At 33.5% G+C, this 18,967-nt stretch overlaps 1 protein-coding gene, 1 long non-coding RNA gene and 1 pseudogene across 2 annotated transcripts; 1 reads left to right on the top strand and 2 right to left on the bottom strand.

The window, feature by feature from the left end:
• The first annotated feature begins 1,902 nt into the window (after positions 1-1,902).
• On the top strand, positions 1,903-8,718 carry LOC145794952 (uncharacterized). The gene is made up of 4 exons (XR_014334964.1): positions 1,903-2,320; positions 6,380-6,556; positions 6,669-8,200; positions 8,279-8,718. It is a non-coding gene; the product is annotated as an uncharacterized LOC145794952 (long non-coding RNA).
• Positions 8,719-9,856: 1,138 nt separating this feature from the next.
• On the bottom strand, positions 9,857-14,309 carry LOC114309184 (disease resistance protein RPV1). The gene is made up of 3 exons (XM_082877418.1): positions 12,742-14,309; positions 12,058-12,489; positions 9,857-11,968 (listed from the first exon to the last, which is right to left on the bottom strand). The coding sequence occupies exons 1-3, from the start codon at positions 13,888-13,890 to the stop codon at positions 11,333-11,335; spliced, it is 2,217 nt and encodes a 738-aa protein (XP_082733544.1). The 5' UTR covers positions 13,891-14,309; the 3' UTR covers positions 9,857-11,332.
• Positions 14,310-15,262: 953 nt separating this feature from the next.
• LOC145795603 (TMV resistance protein N pseudogene) lies at positions 15,263-15,790 on the bottom strand (annotated as a pseudogene).
• Between the last annotated feature and the right edge of the window lie 3,177 nt (positions 15,791-18,967).

The raw sequence follows: 18,967 nt of genomic DNA, 5'->3' as shown, positions 1-18,967 counted from the left end.
TCGGAGTGTCACGTTTTTAGCGACTAAATAATTGGTAACCAAAAAGAAACCAATGGTTTTTGGCGCCTAAATATTTTAGTTGCTAAAACAAAAAAACACATTTATTGAAAACTTTGGGCGACTAAATTTTTAATTGCCAATTGGTGACTTTCGGCGATCAAAAAAAAAAAAAAGTCACCAATATCTTTCCCGACAATCATTCAGCGACAAAGCTGGCTACCAAAAAATTTAGTCGGCAAAAATCTTTAACGATTAAAAAATAATTTTTAACAATTAAAAATTTAATCGCCAAAAATATAATTTGTTGCAGTGATAGAAATTTGTAGAAATATGTTGAAAGTAGAGTGCAAGAACTAATCTTAATTTGTTTTCGTAGTGGACCTTTCAAATGCCGGCCATGAAATCTTTTATAGTAAAAACGTGCTAGAAACTGCCTCCGACTTCTCCTCCAACTATCAGGATGTGTCTGCTTCGGATTGTACCAAGAGGGCCATGATTCCTTCTTTTTTTATTTTAATTTTTATTTTTAATTTTAACTTGTGCCATGATTCCTTGTTTGGAATCCAAGTTTTGCCACTACTTCCCCATTAACGGCTAGATATGGAGAATTGCTTAGCAAGTGCTTGTCATGTGGTACACGCATCCCTTTTTATTTTGATAACTTACTGATAAGTCTTAAATATAAATTTAAATTTTATCTAATTTTAAAATAAAATATTTACATCAATTAATCTCTGTAATTTACACGTTGTGTTATTTTAGTTTTTTTAATTTTAATTTGCTCAATTTTAACCTAAAATCTTAAATTTTATATCATTTTAGTCCAATTGAAAGCGAAAGTTCAGAAATTGGACAGAAAATTTAGGCTCCGTTTGGTAAGCAATTTGAATTGTAGTTCCACCTATTGATTTGAGTGTATTATTTGTTTTGAGCTTTTAAATAATAATTCTATACCCATTTCTTAAAACTTAATTCAAAACATAATCATTACTTTTCAAAACTCATAACCAAACAAATAATTCAAAACTATTTTCAAAACTCAATTCAAATCAATATTTTAATTTTTTTAATATTTTAAATATTTAAATATTTTAAAAATATTTTAATTTTGTTAAGATTTTAAATATTTTAATATTTAAATATGTTACGATTTTTTTATTTTTTTAATTTTTTGAATATTTTTAAATATTTTAATTTCAAAATATTACGATTTTAATTTTTTAAAATTTAAAATATTTTATAAAAATAAATTCAAACTATATTTTATAAAAATATTTTTAAATATTTTAATTTTTTTGTTATGTATTTGGTTACGATTTGAGTGAAGAGTTGTGAAAGTAGTATGGAGTTTCGAGTTATGTATTTGGTTATGAGTTTTAAAAATAATTTCTTAATTGAGTTTTGTTTTATGTGTTTGGTTATGATTTGAGTGTACAGTTGTTTTTAAATTTAAAATATTAACATTTTAAATTATTTAAATTTTTTGAATATTTAAATTATTTAAATTTGTACTATTTAAATTTTTTGAATATTTATTTTGACAAAAAATTATTTCCTTTGTAGTATTTTCAATTAAAAAATTGATTAATGTTATTTTCTGTTAATAATAAATTTTTTTAATTGAATTTTAAAAAAAGTTTGGTTATAAATGTTGATCAGAATTTTCAATAGTGTGAAAGTAATTTGTTTTGTAATAAGTTATAACAATTTGAATTAAGTTTTAAAAATTCTTTCCAAAACTCATAACCAAACAAATTTTCTTACTTCACATGTCAAATCAAACTTTCAAAACTCAATTTCACACTCTATTCAAATCCATAACCAAATAAATTTTATACCCTCAAATTATAATTTCACAACTCACAAACTCAAAATACAACCCATCCTCTTAAATCATATTTACAAAATTCGATCAATCACATCCTTAGACATTTTGCTTTCCCTTTCCCTTTCCCTTTCAGCTTCTTCCTACGCTTCTCTCTCCCTCTCACTCTCTCTCCCAAAACCCTAGCAGCGCCATTGCCTTGAAGAAGTCGAGACCGACTGAAGCTTTCTTCCATGGTGACAACAGCGGGCAAAGGAACCTCGCAGGGTCCACCACCTCCGCCTCCGCCTCCGCCTCCGCCGCTCCTCTTCCTCTTCTCTCACACATTCTTCGATCGTCTCTCTACTCTCTGTCACTAGCGCCGGCGGCGGGTGAAGGAACCTCGTAGGGTCCACCACCACCACCACGTCCGCCTCTGCCACTCATCTTCCTCTGAGTGGAATCGCTGACAGCTTCACCCCTCTCTTTGCTTCCCTACGCTTGGCTCTCTCCGAGGTCAGTCAGTCAGTCAGTCAATTTCGTATAATCTTCTTCAACTTCTCTGTTATTCACTGCAATTGTTTATGAAATTTCTTGTCCAAGTTTGTATAATTGTTAGGCCAAGTTTGGGTAGTTTAAAAAAAGCCAAAAAGTCAAAAAGTTATTCAAAAAGTTAAAAAGTCATTATTATTTACCAAAAGTCAACAATTACGGCTGCACAATTCCCAATTCTAATTTTTCCCTACAAACTAATTTTTACAATTTTTTATTCCATATTTTTCCATAAAAAGTCAAAAAGTTAACCCAAACATTCATATTTTCAACCTCAAATTTTTAGTCTAAAAACACAAATATTTTCAACCTCAAATTTTTAGTCTAAAAACACAAAAAGTGCACTTATTTAGTCTTCCCAAACTTTGCCTCGTTTCATATTATTAGGTTATGTCCTCTCATTGGAAGAAGGATAAAAATTAGGCCTTTTCTATTCGAATTGTTCTGTTTTTTTAGACGGGAAAATTTTGATGGTGATGGTGATGGTGATGGTGATGGTAGGGAAATAATTCAATTGTTTATGAATATATTCTGATCCAAGTTTGTGTAATTGTTAGTTTCATATTCTCAGATTTTGTGTTCATTTGAAGAGGGATAAAAATGGAAAACTATGCATTTGGTTTTGGTTGAAAAGGAGGACTTGCTCTTGGAAGAGTTCTGTTTCTTTTGTCAGGAACCAATTTTTCAGCAAAAATTGATGGTGGATATCTTTATTGCAACTTTACGGTGAACCATTTTTCCTTATTTGGTATGGCGAAAATGTTGAGTGAAAATTTGATGTATACAGTTTGTTTGACATTGTTGAAGTGGAATTGCCAATTGAACTGGTTCAGCCATGTAGCTGGAACTGATTTATAGTGTAGGTGGGTTTGGCTTTGCCGGCGGCTGACCGATGCAAGTTTGTCTTCTCCGGCGTAACCTTGCCTCTTCTTCGATACTGGTTTGGTTCTACTCTGGCTCGGGCTATGTTTTGGTTCAAATTTATGGCTGCCTTGCTGGTTTTCCCGACGTTGTGAGGTTATGTTTTGCGCCAATGGTGTGCTGGTTTGGGTTCCCCATTCTCTCTCTCTCTCTCTCTCTCTCTCTCTCTCTCTCTCTCTCTCTCTCTGTGTGTACAGATATATATATATATACATATATATCATTGAGTTAAATGGGAGTGAGTTAACTCACTTTGAGTTAGATGGATTAATCATTGAGTTAATTGAGAGTGAGAGCAAATTGACTTTTTTGCCCTTAAAAACTCTGCACATGTTGTCCACGTGCAAATTTTCCATCCAATTTCTTAACTTTCGTTTTCAATTGGACCAAAATGATACAGAATTCAAAATTTAAGGTCAAAATCGAGCAAATTGAAATTAGAGGGACCAAAATGACACAACGTGTAAACTACAGGACTATTTGGATAATTTGCCCTATATATTTTATACACATTTCACTTAATTTTTTTTTTTAAATTTTAAATATCTACTTAAATGCATAATCCAAATATAGCCTTAGAATTGTCTTGACACTTGTCAAGACACGTACAAACATGATTAATTAGCTAAGTTGTGATATTACTGCTATCATAAATCTAACAGGTCAATTAAGGTAACATTTCTCTGACCGTAACTCAATCCTTTGCATTTAGAACAATTGAGTGATGTAAGTGACTTGACTCTAATTAGTTTAGAGTAAATTATATTTTACACCCTTAGCTCTAAATCCTACTTTGGTCCATATATAAAAAATTATGATAGGTAACCCCTGCACTTCTAGTCAAGTGTCAATATCCCCCTTCTATTGCTCCATATTGTTTAAATTTTTAACAGAATCAATTATGTGACAAGTATGTATCTATGAAATGAGGACAAAAAAAGAAAATCATCTCCATTTTCTATCAATACACACTTTGGCTAGCCAAGAGGCTAACAAAATTATTCCCTCATGTGAAATTTTGACCGTGAAAAGTGAGTCCTATACATAACCACACTATGTCATAGAAAAGTTCTTTTCTGTAAAAAAAAAAAACAAAAAAAAGAAAGATTTGCTATCTTTTACACTCTCATACTCAGTATTATTTTCTTTTCCACTACAGGAAAAATGGGATATGGTGGCATTTTTTTAACGACACTTTTTTAAACGTCACTTTTATTAATATTTAACGGCGTTTTATAAACGTACCTATTCTTTTAAACAAAACGACACCATTTTATAATAAATGCCTCCAAATTCGTTAGCCTCACGCGCCTCCTCTCTCCCTCTTTGCTGAGACGCTTATTTTGAATCTGACATGTTATACGTACACGAGTTAAGATCCCCTCCTTGCACTTTCTCCTTGTATTTCCTACTTACAGGGTCATTGGACCCACTTTTAGGCCAATTTGGATAATCCGAACCGTTCATATTTTAAGATTTGTTCAGTATATCATACCTGTAAAAAATCAAGTTGATCGGATATCAGAAAGTATTTGTTCGGAAAATTATTTATTAAATTTAAAAAAAAAATAGTTTTTAGTTTGATTTTTCCAAAAACATGCTTTCTAATATCCGATCAACTTGATTTTTTACAGGTATAATATACTGAACAAATCTTAAAATATGAACGGTTCGAATTATCAAAATTGGACCTAAAAGTTGGCCCAATGACCTCCAAGTAAGAAATAATGCAAGGAGGGGATCCTTGCTCATACGCACACATCTCTCTCTCTCTCTCTCTCTCTCTCTCTCTCTCAACCCTCTCATTCTCAGTGCCCATTTTGAAGCTGTGAATGATTGTTAAAGCCTTTTGTAAACCCTTATTTTGAATCCTTACGCCTTCAAATCTTGCCTCTCTCTTGCTCACGCCAATTGCTTCAAAACCCTCGAGAGCGATTTCGATTCAGAGCGATTTTCTTTGAGATTTAGATTCATACAGGTTCATCTTGAGATTCAGAGTGATTTCGATTTCATCTCAGAGCGATTTCGATTTTGAAGATCTCTCTCTCGATTTCGAAGCTCCACGGTCTCTCTCTCTCTCTCTCTCTAGATCTAGCCGGTAATCATAGTTTTGGGAGAGGAGAGGGGGGTGGAGGGCAGGGACTGGGAGCTTGCGAAGAGAGAGGCTGTGCTTGATTTCTGAGAGATTCATCTTTGAGATTCAAAGATTCAGATCGGTCTCAGAGATTTCATCTCAGAGTGATTTCGATTTTGAAGTTCTCTCTCTCTCGATTTCGAGGCTCCGCCGCGACCACCATCTGCACCGCCACCACTATCTGCACCAGCTAGGTATTGATTTCTGTCTCTCGCTCTCAAGCTCTTCCTCCTCGTCTCTCTGGATTTGGTTATTGAAATTGTAAGCAAGAAACTACAAGTTTAATCAGGATTTGAACTTGTTATGATTTTTTATTTTATTTTATGACTGTTTTTGGGTGAGTTCTCTGTAAAGGTGAGCTTTAGGATTTTCTTCATTCCATTTAGTTAATTTGTTGTTACATGTTTTAACTTAGACATGCAGTCATTCAGAAGTTGTCTGGCCTATTGCTTATTTGTGTTGTGTGTGTGTGTGTGTATATATATGTATAGAAAGGATCTAGCTACTTTTTCTGAGTAATCTTGTTCTAGCCTTCAATTTCTGAGGATAAAATTAGTTTTCACTGTTTTGTGTCTCATGCTGCCAATCTATATCACTGTTTTGTTGCCATCAAGTGGATTTGTAGGGGAAAAGTGGAAAGTTGAAACCATTATGTGGTGCATATGACTTAAATCAGTTTATGGAATCAAGGAATTATGTGTTGTTACCATTATTTGTTTCTGGTCAATATGTTTTTAGTTTTATTCTTGAACATTTACATCTGCACGCGGTTGGAACACAAATATATGCTATTGCATCTGCACGTATTGCTCAGAAGTAATTTCAAAATGGTAAATTAATCGAAGCTTTGAGCTATAAGTCTGTGCATCTTAAGGTCTTAAATCTATTTATGTGTTTTTTCTTAGTTATTATTTATTTTTTTCTATTTGGTGTACATGGGAAACTTATTGATTTGACTGATGTTGCAGAAAGTTATTTGCTGGCCTTGTGTGAAAGTGACCAGAAGAAGGAGCTTTTGCTACTACTACAGATCATTGACATAAAGATTATTTCTCGAGGTCATCTACCACGTAGTTTCAGATCCTTGGGGAGGCTTTTATTGGAGTCTTTCGTGAAGAAATTTATTTTGGAATTAAAAAGCTGTGGTATGTCCATGATTCTTTCATTTTTATGATTTATAAATATGGCAAAGATCAAGTGCTCATTTTCTCTTGAGCTTCATATTTTATGCTTACTATAATTTGGTTATCTTGTCAGGTGCAGATATTGGGGCAGAAAATACCTCAAACTTCATCTATAATTATGCAATTAGCATGCCAAATTTAGCAGTGAGGAACCTCTCATGAATGCTGCTGGTAATGTTCTTGAGGCCTCAATTTTATGAGGCACTTTTGCTCTAGAAGCAGCTTGCTCCTTCCATTTTTAAGTATACAAGTCACCTGTAGTGTAAGGAAAAAAATATCTAGACAACTTTCTCAACCGAAGAGTTAAAATTGGGTTGTTCTGAACATATTTAAGAGTAGGACAGGACTTGGCGCAGCGGTATGGTTGCACTATTGTGACTTGGGCATTATGGGTTATTCTTTGATGTGGTTTGATGTCACTTGTGGAAGATTGTGAGATTTGATTGGAGAATGGTTGGTTCCTTCATGATGACAGAGTAACTATTTTGCCGTTTGCTCTGTTAGCTTTCATGATATGATAATTAGAGTTTGCTATTATATTCTTAGCCTAATTACCATTAAACGTAATGTTGTATTTTCTTTTAGAATATAGTATATTGTAATATGCATCAGATTGTCATATTCTATATTTTTTCTCAACTAGACAATGCTCCAAATATTTAGTTGTGGCCCCCTAGTAAACAATGTTCCCATCCATTTTTGTTCATTATCCTTTGCTATTCTATATTTTTTTCACTGTTATTGATTGTGTGCCTTTCTTCTCCACCCTCACCCTCACCCTCACCCTCGGATGAGATTATTGAATTTGCATATAAAAATATGGCTGAGATGACATTATGATGACATCATAAATTTGCCTATAAAAAAATAGCTGACATATGATGAGATCGGAACTTTTATGGCCTTGATAGGGAGCGCTGACAGCATTATTTGTGCAATTTGACGAGCTGTCAGCAGTTTTTTTTATGTGGTGTTTGGATTACCTGGACTAAAAATAAGGTTTTGTGTTTGACCATGTAAAATATTAGTTTTTTTTAATATTATATATTTTATAAAATTTAAAAGCATACAATAATGCCAAAGGGATTTGTTTGGGCACAAATGAAACTGCTGCTTATAGGTAAATGTTACAGTTACTGTTTCTCTGTAGACTAGGTAAAATTGAAGAGAGCCTATTGAAGAAAGTTTAAAAGAGAGACACAAATTAGGTTCCATATTTCTTTAATTGGCCAGGTGAGCCGCCTTCTGTTACTTCTTCTCAGTTTTACCAAATCAAACCAATTGCTTCTTTCTGTGTATGTTTGGAAAGCAATGTGCTAATGTCTGACGGTTCAAAAACACCCCCATACTAAAACCAAAATTAGGGTTAAATGCATTGTTCATCACCAAAATATACAATTGGTTTTTATTTGGGTTTATGATATGTCAATTTGGGTTCATAACCAAAATATACAATTGGTTTTTATTTGGGTTTATGATGTCAATTTGGACTACAAACCTTATCCAATTTGTGTTTGAATGATTATACCACCGATTTCATCTATGGCAAGTTCACCCACTCTAACCATTCCTTTTGTTGCTCAATAGAGACAAATATCATAATCAGTGAGTTTTTACTTTTGATTGATTAATAAACTGCCTGAATTGTTTACCAAATGCGGCTATTTCTTTGTAATTTGGAAGGCCTACGAAGCCTTTGGCATGGTGGGAAGTGGAAGGCGGTGGTTGTGAGATGCTGGGTGGAAGAGATGGGCTTGCTGGAGGGACATGGTTGGCTTCCACCACAGATGGAAGGATTGCTTTCCTTACTAATGTTCAGGAAGTCCAGTCAATCCTTCAAGCAAAGAGCAGAGGTCACCTACCCGTTCGCTTCTTGGAGGTTACCTTTTGACATTCACATACAATGCTTTTGTTCTATTGTTCCAATGGATCATTTCACCATAAAAGTTAGATTGTATTGTAGCCATTTTTCTCATAGTTCTGTATGATCACACAAACTCAAATGTCAACCACAAACGTCTTTTGTTTGCTCAACTAGTGGAAATTTGTCATGGGAGATTTGCTACTCTTCTTAAAAATTGAGAGAGAGTGGAAAGAACAACGGGAGAGGGGTTCAGAGTCGGTTGCCATTGTTTGTTTGTTTGTTTTTTTTTTTTTTTTTTTTTTTTTTTTTTTGCATTAAAAAAATGTAAGGGTCAATATTAAGCTTTTGTAATCTAATGGAGTACATATAGGCCATGTTTGATTCACAATACTAATAATGAGGTATTAATAATCCTATTAAATTAGTGTGTTATTAGTTATCCCACCCCTACCCCATTACTAATAATCCTACAAATTTGTTGGATTAATTATCCATTGGATTAATAATCCTAAACTAAAATGTCAAAACAAACATAGGATGATTGGGCCCACGGATTAATAATCCCAATCCTATGCTTTAATCCTTCCAATCAAACATGCCAATAATGTACAGCTTAAAAGAGAATGTGCAGTTTAAAGGTTCTTCAAAGATAAACATGTTACATGTCTAATATTGAGAATAACTGACCTGTCATCATTTAAAAAAAAAAAAAAAAAAAAGAAGAAGAAGAAAGAAGGTGAATTCCAACAAGGTTATCAACATTTTGATTTATACATGCGCGCGCACATATATATATATATATATATATATATTTTCTTCTTAAAAGTTTACTAAATAAGGGGTCAACGTAGAGGATTAGAATGAGTTAATAAAGGATGTTTGATATCTAATTTAATATTTAAAATTAAAATGAAATGTATTAAGTGAAATTAATCAAGTTGGTTTGATAACCATAATTTATATATGAAATAAAAATTTAAGTGACTTTTATAGTGTAAGCAAAAAAATTTAAAAATTGAAGTAATATAATATTTATTTAATGCCAATTGAATTTACTACCACCACTACCATCCTACCATCACCACAACACTATCCCTCCACCTCCACAATTATCGTCATAGTCACTACCATTGCCACCACGATACAAAATTGGAAAATAAAATTCAAATATAATATTTTTTTCATATTCAACAAGCTATTTGAATTTATCAATTAAATTTTTATCAAACAATTGCTCAACTTAAAAATTTAACTTCCAATTATATAAAACCCCAGATAATTAGAAAGTTTTATGAAAAAAGGCTCATCTCAATTAGGTTGTTACACAACCTAAACCAACTGTGAGCAAACACCTTAACCACAAACAGAGAAAAAAGACAATGAGCATATTTGGAAAGAAGAGACAAACAAAGCATACGCACCTGCATTAAAATAAATTACATAGCACTCCCTTAAACTAAACCAATCAGTAACAAAGTCTACTATCAAGAGACTAAGCAATAAAATCCAACCAGAATAAGAGCAAAACCAAGATGAAGAGTGAGTCATTAGCAAACTGTCTTCTCCAATGAATGAATTGATTCCCTAGAGAGCACATCCATGTCCGAACCAATTAAAGCAGAATACCTCCTCTGCCATGCTTCAAAAACCTTAGCATCCTCAAGAATCTCCAACACATAACAAATTAACGTCACACAACATAACATAATTATAAAGAGAAAGAGCAAGAATTATTGCCAACTGAATCTCTCACTAGTCCCAAAGAAACCAATTGCCGAGGTAGTGCACAAAGATTGAGGTTATAGATTATTACAAATTGAACAATTCAGATGATCCATGCCAAGTTGGTAGACCTTTTTGCTCGCTGGATGCACTGCAGATGCATTTCCAGGAACGACATTTCCATAGAGAGAGAATTGTAATTGGGATGCTTCTTCACTAGTTGATTGGCTACTCTTCTGTTCTTGCTCCTTGTACACAAGATAGACTCCGACCTCCTTCACTTGAAAAGATTTATCTCCAACCACTGAAATATTCAGTTCATCCCCACCTCCCAACTGATTTTCAAACTTCCAATAACTTAACCACATCATATCGTCATCAGCATCTGGAATGCCAAAGACTCGCGGGGAATGACTCCAAATCAAACTCTTGGTCGTATTACTGATAACAGTATGTGCCCAAAAATTATATCTAGGATGCCCTGGATTATTGCAAAGAAGTGCATACATAGAACACACACTCAAGGCTTGAATTCTGAAATTCGATGGCACAGTAAAAGACAATGAAGATCCTATATTTTTCAGACTAAACCAAGCAGGAATCTTACTTCCTGGAAGATAAGTGTAAAATATATGTTGTTCATGACATCCCTGTACCAAAGAAACCATAATTTAACCATTACAATTTTTTATTATTTTTATTTTTATTTATTGAGAGAGAGAGAGAGAGAGAGAGCTGTAAAGGAAGCTTCCTTCTAGTTGAGAACCAGCTTGAAAGCGTAACAGTTGGGCTTTCGTTGGATCCAAAGCTAGAGAAGCCCAAATTATTTAGTATCTTCATATCAATATTCCCTATGGGTTCTAACTTCAATTCGCCCGTAAACTCAACCAAATTGTTACAATTACCACCTCCTAGATATGGTCTCCAACTCTTGTTCACAACGAATTGATTCTCCCTAATGCTATTGCGTTCCAGGTTATATGGATTTGAACCCAGTGAACATTTTGAGCTGTACAATTCTCCCAATTTATTCCACATTATATATTCATCATGAATGTTATTTAATTCTATGGTTGATGGAACTGATTGAAATGTTACTTTCTCCAACAATGTACAGCCAGAGAACAACAATACTTTCACATTTTGCTCCACTATAAGAGATTGAAGCCTTTTACACTTACTAATTCAAGGATTTGAAGCCCAGTAAGACCTCTGATGCAATTCGGGAGGCTACGAATTGGATTATTGCTCAGATTTAATATCTGCAATGAGGATAGGTTGCTAAGATCCTTTGGAAAAGCATCCTCTGATAAATTGCAATCCACAAGACTTAAGTGTACCAAAAATCGTGGTAAAAGAGCACAAGAAATTTCTACACTTTTTCTTGGTTTCGATAGAGAAGGCCAAATGAATGAATACCATGGTTTGACCTCCTTAGTGGTAGAGAGTAATTGAATTATGGCAATTCCATCTGCATTGAACTTTGTCAAAGAATTCATACTCCCAATCTCTGTTGGCAATTCTTTAATATTTGAGCAACCTGAGATGTCAAGTGTTTCCAAAAATTTTAGCATAACAATGCTTCTTGGAAGCTTCCTTAGATTTTTGCAATCTTTTAAATTTAATAAAACAAGTCTCCGAAGGTGTCCAATAGATTCGTGAATATCTACCAGTCGCGAACAATTTTCAAGTATTAGTCGCTCAAGATTGGGTGCTTCCAAGAAATCAGGAGTTTCGGAAAGGCAATGGGAATGACTAAGATCGAGGATTTTTAATGACTCGAGAAACTGTAATAGAAAAAAAAAATGTTGGTTATTATTGCTTCTTTTAATTCTTGAACAAAATTGAAATGAAAACAAACAAATGATTAACATACTTTGGTTCTGTCCCAAACTTTTTGCAAGTTGCTATACTGCATGTCAAGAACAACCAGGTTATCCAAAGGAAAATCATCAGATATAGAGTTGAAAGAGCATCCATGCCAACACAACCATCTTAATCCTTTAGGAAAATTTTCCAAGCTTCCATTGACTTGTAAATAGTTGAGCTGCAAAAGTTTTAGTTTGTGCATCCTTGCGAATGCATCAACTTCCAAAGCTATCTTATCTGAATTTCGTAGAGCAATGCCTACTGTTTGCCGGGAGAAGATGCCAAAACAATGTCTTTTAAATGAATTTCCTACATTTGACACCGATGTGCTGAGGAATTCTTCAAAATTACGTTTTCTATTGACACCAAAGATTGTCCTGCCATGTTTATCCTCCAAAAAATTCATATCAACTATGAGACCTTCAATTTTTCCTGTCCCCTGACAAAGAATGAGATGGAGATGACATTGATCTAGAAGAGTAGTGCTATACAAACATTTTTTTTTTTTTTGGGTACAAAATTGTCATACAAAATGATGTAACTTTCATTTCTAATAAAAACACCATCAATGTAATTTATGAATGACTTTTTTATTTTCTTGTATGAAGTTTCTAAGTTCGGATCATTTTTTTATAGTAAATAACTATACAAATACATACAAATATAAATTAGAAGTAGGATTAATTCTTACAGTATTTTCTCTCAAGACATTGAAGGAGTCCTTATGATTCCAGAGTCTACTACGTTCTCCTGGCTCCTTGGGTGATTCTCGGCGAACAATTTCTTTTCCCATTTCTTGAACCAATTGATGCATTACCAACTTTTTGCTTTCATCAATCGTTAACAAACATCTGTCAATGAGATTTTGAATCCCAACTATTGTGAAAAAATCACATCCATCTAGAATGGTAACTACCCAATCTTCATCCATCCCAACAAAAAAACAAGCAACATGGAGGATTAAATTTTTGTCGTGGTCATCTTGTAAAGAGTCATAGCTTATTTTGAGCTTTTCGACAACTTCATAATCGGGGATTGCTTTCAATTTTTCTAGTTGACTTTTCCAGACATTTAAGCTTTTCCCAAATAGAGAAGAACCCAAAATTTTAATAGCTAGTGGAAGCCCTCCACAATATTGTACCACCCTTTTCGAGTCCTCCATGAAACCATCAATGGGACAGTTTTTCCCAAAGGCATGCCAACTAAAGAGCTCCAAGGATTCATTGTAATTCAAATTTTCAACCTTGTGAACCTGGTAAACTTCATGAGCCCTTAGCAACCGCTCACGTCTAGTGGTTATGATGATTTTACTACCTTGAGAAAACCAATCTCGCATTCCCAGTATTGCATCTAACTGGTCCATTGTATCCACATCATCAAGAATTACAAGAACTCTTTTGCAACATAATGCATCTTTAATTTTAACAATTCCTTCATCAACACTGTACAAATTTTTCATTTTTCCCTTTAAAATGTCTGAAAGAAGTTGTGTTTGTAATTGAAGTAAACCATTTGGTTGTTTTAGAGTTTCTCTTACATTTGCAAGAAAACTACTACCTTGGAATCTTAAGAAGTTCGAATTATATAAAAATTTGGCATTGGTTGTCTTCCCGATTCCACCTATCCCACAAATTGCAACTATACCAACATCACTACACTCATCTTGTAACCAAAGCCCAATATTTTTGGCTCGATAATGCATTCCAATCAAGTAGGGGAAATTGCCCAAGATTGTGCATCTTAGTTTGTCTGCAACCACTTCTACAATTTTGTGGATAAATTTTGACTCGAACCTAAAGATAAGATCAAGATTAAAAATAAAGCACAATAAGAGTGCCATGACTAGAACTTAATTATAAATTCTCATGCAATAATGAACAAATGACTATGTTATTCTCTTTGATGAAACAATTGGACGAGTCCTAGATGAAAAGAAAAGGGTTTTCACATTCATGGTTCTGCATCAATATTCTTTTTCTAATATAAATTGTTTTCTGTGTTTTGCAATTTTTTTTATTTGTTATTTATATAGTAAGCTAAGCTATTAAACTTTTTGCAGAATAGTGTAATTTTTTTTCAATAAAATTTTTACGGTTAATTATACCAAACCCCTCAACTATTAGTAAATATCATTTCGCTCCACAACTATGAATCCATACTTTTTTTTTACCCTTTCAACTATAAAGGTGTATCATTTTCACCCCTCTAGACCACCTCTAGAATTAGTAAATTTGTATGATTTTTATACCAACCCTGGTTGGTAGCTCGAAAATCCGTGGGTCGAATGGGTTGAAAAAGCAAAACGACGTCGTTTTGCCTCTTTTTTTTTTTTTTTTTTTTTTTTGGGGTCTTCGTCTTCCTATCAGAAGTAGAAAATCAGAGGAGGAGGGGAAGAAATGAGAAGAAGAAGAAGGGAGGGGGGGAGAAGAAGAAGAAGGGTGGAGAAGAAGATCGGGAGGAGGAGGAAGGAGGGAGGGGAAGGGGCCATAAAAATTGGCTGGAGGAGGAGGCGGGGTTGCAGCGAGGCTGAAGGATTGGACGAGCTCCTCGCGGCGGAGGCACAGGCGGCGAGGCGACGACGTTGGCAGAAGCGACGAGCGGCGGCAGAGGCGACGGCGTCGGCAGAGGCGACAACGTCCTCTTCTCTCCCTCTTTTCTCTGGTCTCCCTCTCTTCTCTCCCTTTTCAAATTTCGGGCCATTCGACCCTTAAATTTTCGAGCTATCACCCAATTTTCTTTTTATACTTAAAGAGGGTCAATAGGTACAGATTCATAGATGAGGTAAAGTGATGTACACTACTAGTTGAGGGGGTTTGTCTTGGTGTAATTGACCCAAATTTTTATGGTTGCAAATGAATAACTTCATATCATTTTTCAAATAGATTAAAAGGGAGAAGCATACTAAAAAAATCGTAGTTAATAAATTCAAGTTTTTTTAGAGTATTATGAAGAACGTCCATACCGATTTGAAAAGAAATCAACTTGTAGTATGTTGGGATATTCCCTCGAGGACAATTGAACTCCTGTATTTAAAGGTTAACTTCTAAAAATTAAAAGATGTCAAACTCTTGTATTTGAGAAAAAAAAATTCATCCCAAATTTCAATTAAATAATTCTAAATCTAAAGACCCTCGTATGAAATACTTCTAATTATGAAATCCCAAAAAAGGTGGTGCAAATAATGCTTAGCTAAAAGAGGACATGGAAGGAAATTACCCATCAACTTGATTTTGTAAATTTATCCCTGCTAAATCTGCTGCTTCTTTGAGTGCTGCTCTCCATTCTTGTATCTTGCCCTTCCATTCGTCTTTTTTTTCAGCCCTTTCTGTACGGAATCTCTCTTCATGCCTCGTGAATGCTTCTTCGAAACTTTCCATTTGGTTCCTCACATGGGATGGATCCACGTGATAGAAGATAGGTAGCACTACATGCCCAGTAGTCCTACATATGAGGATCATTACAAGTTCATCAAGACACCAGCTCGAACAAGCATAGTTTTTTGAGAAGACAACTATTGAAATCCTCGACTCTTGAATTGCTTTCTGCAATTCAAACTTAATATTTTCTCCTCTTTCAATCTCATCATCATCTCTAAAGGTGCAAAATCCTCTATGCTTTAAAGCTGTGTAGAGGTGGTCAGTAAACGTCATGCGAGTGTCTTCACCTCTGAAACTCAAGAACACATGATACCTACATGGAGAATCTGAAGAGGAGGCATCTTGGGCTCTAACAATCTCCATTGGATTAAAGCTTCACGAAGAATTAAGGAGAGAAAAGCTATGGGATGGAGTGAATGCTATCTGTCAAGGCATCATATATATTCTATGGGACATGTGACTATATGTAACCATATATCCAAGAGGAAGGACTGAGTAAAAAATAAAATAAAATAAGGTGTGGAAATGCTACCATAATTTACCTGTTGATTTATGATTTATCATGGAAGCTTCAAAGCTAGTGAAAGGATAAGAAATAAATATCAGAATTGTAACTAAAATATATTTATGATATCATTAAAACTTATTAATTGATTTAATAATTTATTAATAAAATTAGACATTTGTTATGTTATTAGAAATTTGAAGAGATGCAATGTAATATTTAAAATTACAGGAGATAATATATATTTTAAATAAATTACATAATGCGAATTTGTAATTAACCCTAAATACAAAATAAGGAAAAGGCTAGAGTCCCAAATGTATCCACCCAAAATTGTTTGAGTGGGTAGATGTCCGGTGGAGATTAAATTTGTATAGTATGGGGTCTATGTATAAAATAAATCTGAATCAGAAGATGCTAAGGGGTAAATTGCACTTTGTACCCTTGCACTTTGCACCAAATCCCAGTTTTACCCTTACCATGAAATCATGACAGTTAATCCTCTGCACTTCTGGTCAAATCTCACTTTGGTCCTATGCATGAAATTGTGACAGTCAACCCACTGCACTTTTGGCCAAATCTCACTTTGGTCTCTATACAAGTGTCAGTGTACCCCTTCTGTTACTCCATTATTTAAATCTTTAATAGAATGCAGTCATACGACAAAAACGTGACTACGAAAAGACAATAAAAGAGAAAAATCATCCTAATTTTTCACCAATATGCACTTTATCTCAAAATTTATACCAAATTATGACTGTATTAGGATAAAATAAAACGCATATTGTAAATGATTAAGAAGATTAATCAAGGTTTTGCATCAATCGAAATTACATAATTTTGTTTTCTGAAGTAGTACACTTTTCTGTGCATTACTCTTCCTTACAAACAGAAAAGTGTAAGGATAATTCTTTGATTTCTTTGCTGCCTTTTTTGATTTCAAAAGCCTTATTTTGTTGCATTTTTGTCCAAATTTTCAACATATGAACATATATACTATATTATATAACTCCCTTGTGCTTATCATATAGGACAAAATATGTGTTAGTGGGAAATAAGGATGATTTTCCTCTCGTACCTTTATTTCGTATTCACATTCTTGTCACATAATGGGATTATGTTCAAGATTTAAACAATGGAGTAACAGAAGAGAGACATTGATACTTGTGTAGAGACCAAAGTGAGATTTAACTAAAAGTGCAGAGGGTTAACTATCACGATTTCATATTTAGGGACCAAAGTAATCCAGACAGAAATATTCACTTGGAGTGATTAATAAAGTAAATTTCAACCACTACGGTCATACAAAAAATATTGGAGATTTTATATTTCATATATTTGTAATTGGGAAAATTCTAAATTAGTGGGACAGTAAAAAAAATAATTGTATTATAGACGAGGCATTGAATTTTATTGCCTTCTTTCCTTCTTTCTCCATACATATATCTGCATTTATTTTCCATTCAAAGAGAGTATAAACATATGTTTACTGGACAAACAGCTTGTAATGCTGCTAATTGTTGTCGTGGATCATTTTATACTGGAGATAGACGTTCCGATAGCATCATGAGGAGGACGAATCTGTCTTGAGAAAACAATGTTAAACACTGGACTAATCCTTTCAGAAAAAATATTCTATATTTTTCCTGTTTTTCTGGTTTTATTGAATCTACATTTATTCTTCCCTTTGTGATTTGTTTCAGTAATAAATTAGAATCTTCATTTTAATTTTATTGCTTATTAAATCAAATTCGGTGTTTAGTGCATAAAGAGAATGTTGTTTTTCCAAATACAGTGAAGATTGTCTACCACAATCAACAAAATGAATGGAATCCTAATAAACAACGTTTTCGGCAATTAAAAATATGTCTGCTTCAATGGTGTGAACCGTTGAAAATGGTGTAGCCAGTAAATTCAAAACAACATTGGTCCCAATGGGGTAGTTGATCTTGACCCTCAAACTCTACTAGGATTGGAACAAAGCAGATTATACCTCCCCTAGAAGAAAATATACTCAATGAAATAAAATAATATAAGAGAGCAAGAAGTGATATGTTTGCTTTTTTTCCTTGTTATTTAAACCATTAGGTTACAATCTTATCATGTTTTAGCCAATGATCTGTTTGAGGATTTTCAAAAGTTAAGTTTTAGTTTTTGGATGTTTTTACAATCTTCCTTGGTTCTTCTTTGGAAAATGACCCAATAACATGATTTGAAACAATTTTTATTAGTAAATTAGAGGCCTATCTACAACATCATAATTGAAGATTTGGGGCCTACGTTGAAAATTTTAATGAGATTTGTTTATGTATTTTTATATATTATGATTTTTTTCTGCAAATGTTAGTTTTGTCAATATAAATAATATATGCATTCAAAAAATAATTTAATTTTTTTATATAATTCAATAGAAGATTCTATAATTTACACTCTATTTTGGGGTGTATCATATGTACCAATTATGATGTTTGTAGTTTTTTTTTGTTATGACTTATTGTGGTGCTAATTATGATTTGATTATGACGCAATTATAATTCATTATGATATTAGTTATGACTCATTGGGATGTTAGTTATGACCTAAATCGTTTGTTATACTTCATGCATTGTTTAGTTATGATTGAAAATAATTTAAGGGTTAATTACTTAAAGTCTTACTGGGAAGGCATGAAGTCCTATTTTCAAAATATTTATGTATATATAACCGCTTTACCCTTATTAAAAGCGGAAGGAATTGAGAAGTGCTAATAAAAAATTATTAGGCGTTACAAGTGCACCATATCACAATAGGGGTGCAATTCGGACAAGTTCAGTCGGACTGGAAGATTGTTCAAGCCTAGTTCAAGTTGTGATGAGACATGCCCAAGTCCGAATTATAACCCGAAATTGTTTGCCCAAGCCCAACCCGAATTAAACCTGAATTGTCCAAGTTGCCAAGATTGCCCAAAAATATTAGTAATTTTTTTTTAGCTAAATTATTAATTTATTAAAATTAGACTCTATTTACATTTTTTTTAAGAAAATCATTAATAACAT

Source organism: Camellia sinensis, chromosome 7, assembly GCF_055761805.1.
Source record: "Camellia sinensis isolate YWXY chromosome 7, ASM5576180v1, whole genome shotgun sequence".
Classification (NCBI taxonomy): Eukaryota; Viridiplantae; Streptophyta; class Magnoliopsida; order Ericales; family Theaceae; genus Camellia; species Camellia sinensis.
This window is presented reverse-complemented; position numbering and strand designations above follow the sequence as displayed.

Coding starts and splice junctions, on each gene's coding strand:
- LOC114309184 (XM_082877418.1), bottom strand. CDS start 13,890: ATGGCACTCTTATTGTGCTTTATTTTTAATCTTGATCTTATCTTTAGG. Junction 12,490..12,741: donor ATGTCTTGAGAGAAAATACT/GTAAGAATTAAT, acceptor ATTCTTTGTCAG/GGGACAGGAAAAATTGAAGG. Junction 11,969..12,057: donor AAGTTTGGGACAGAACCAAA/GTATGTTAATCA, acceptor TTTCTATTACAG/TTTCTCGAGTCATTAAAAAT.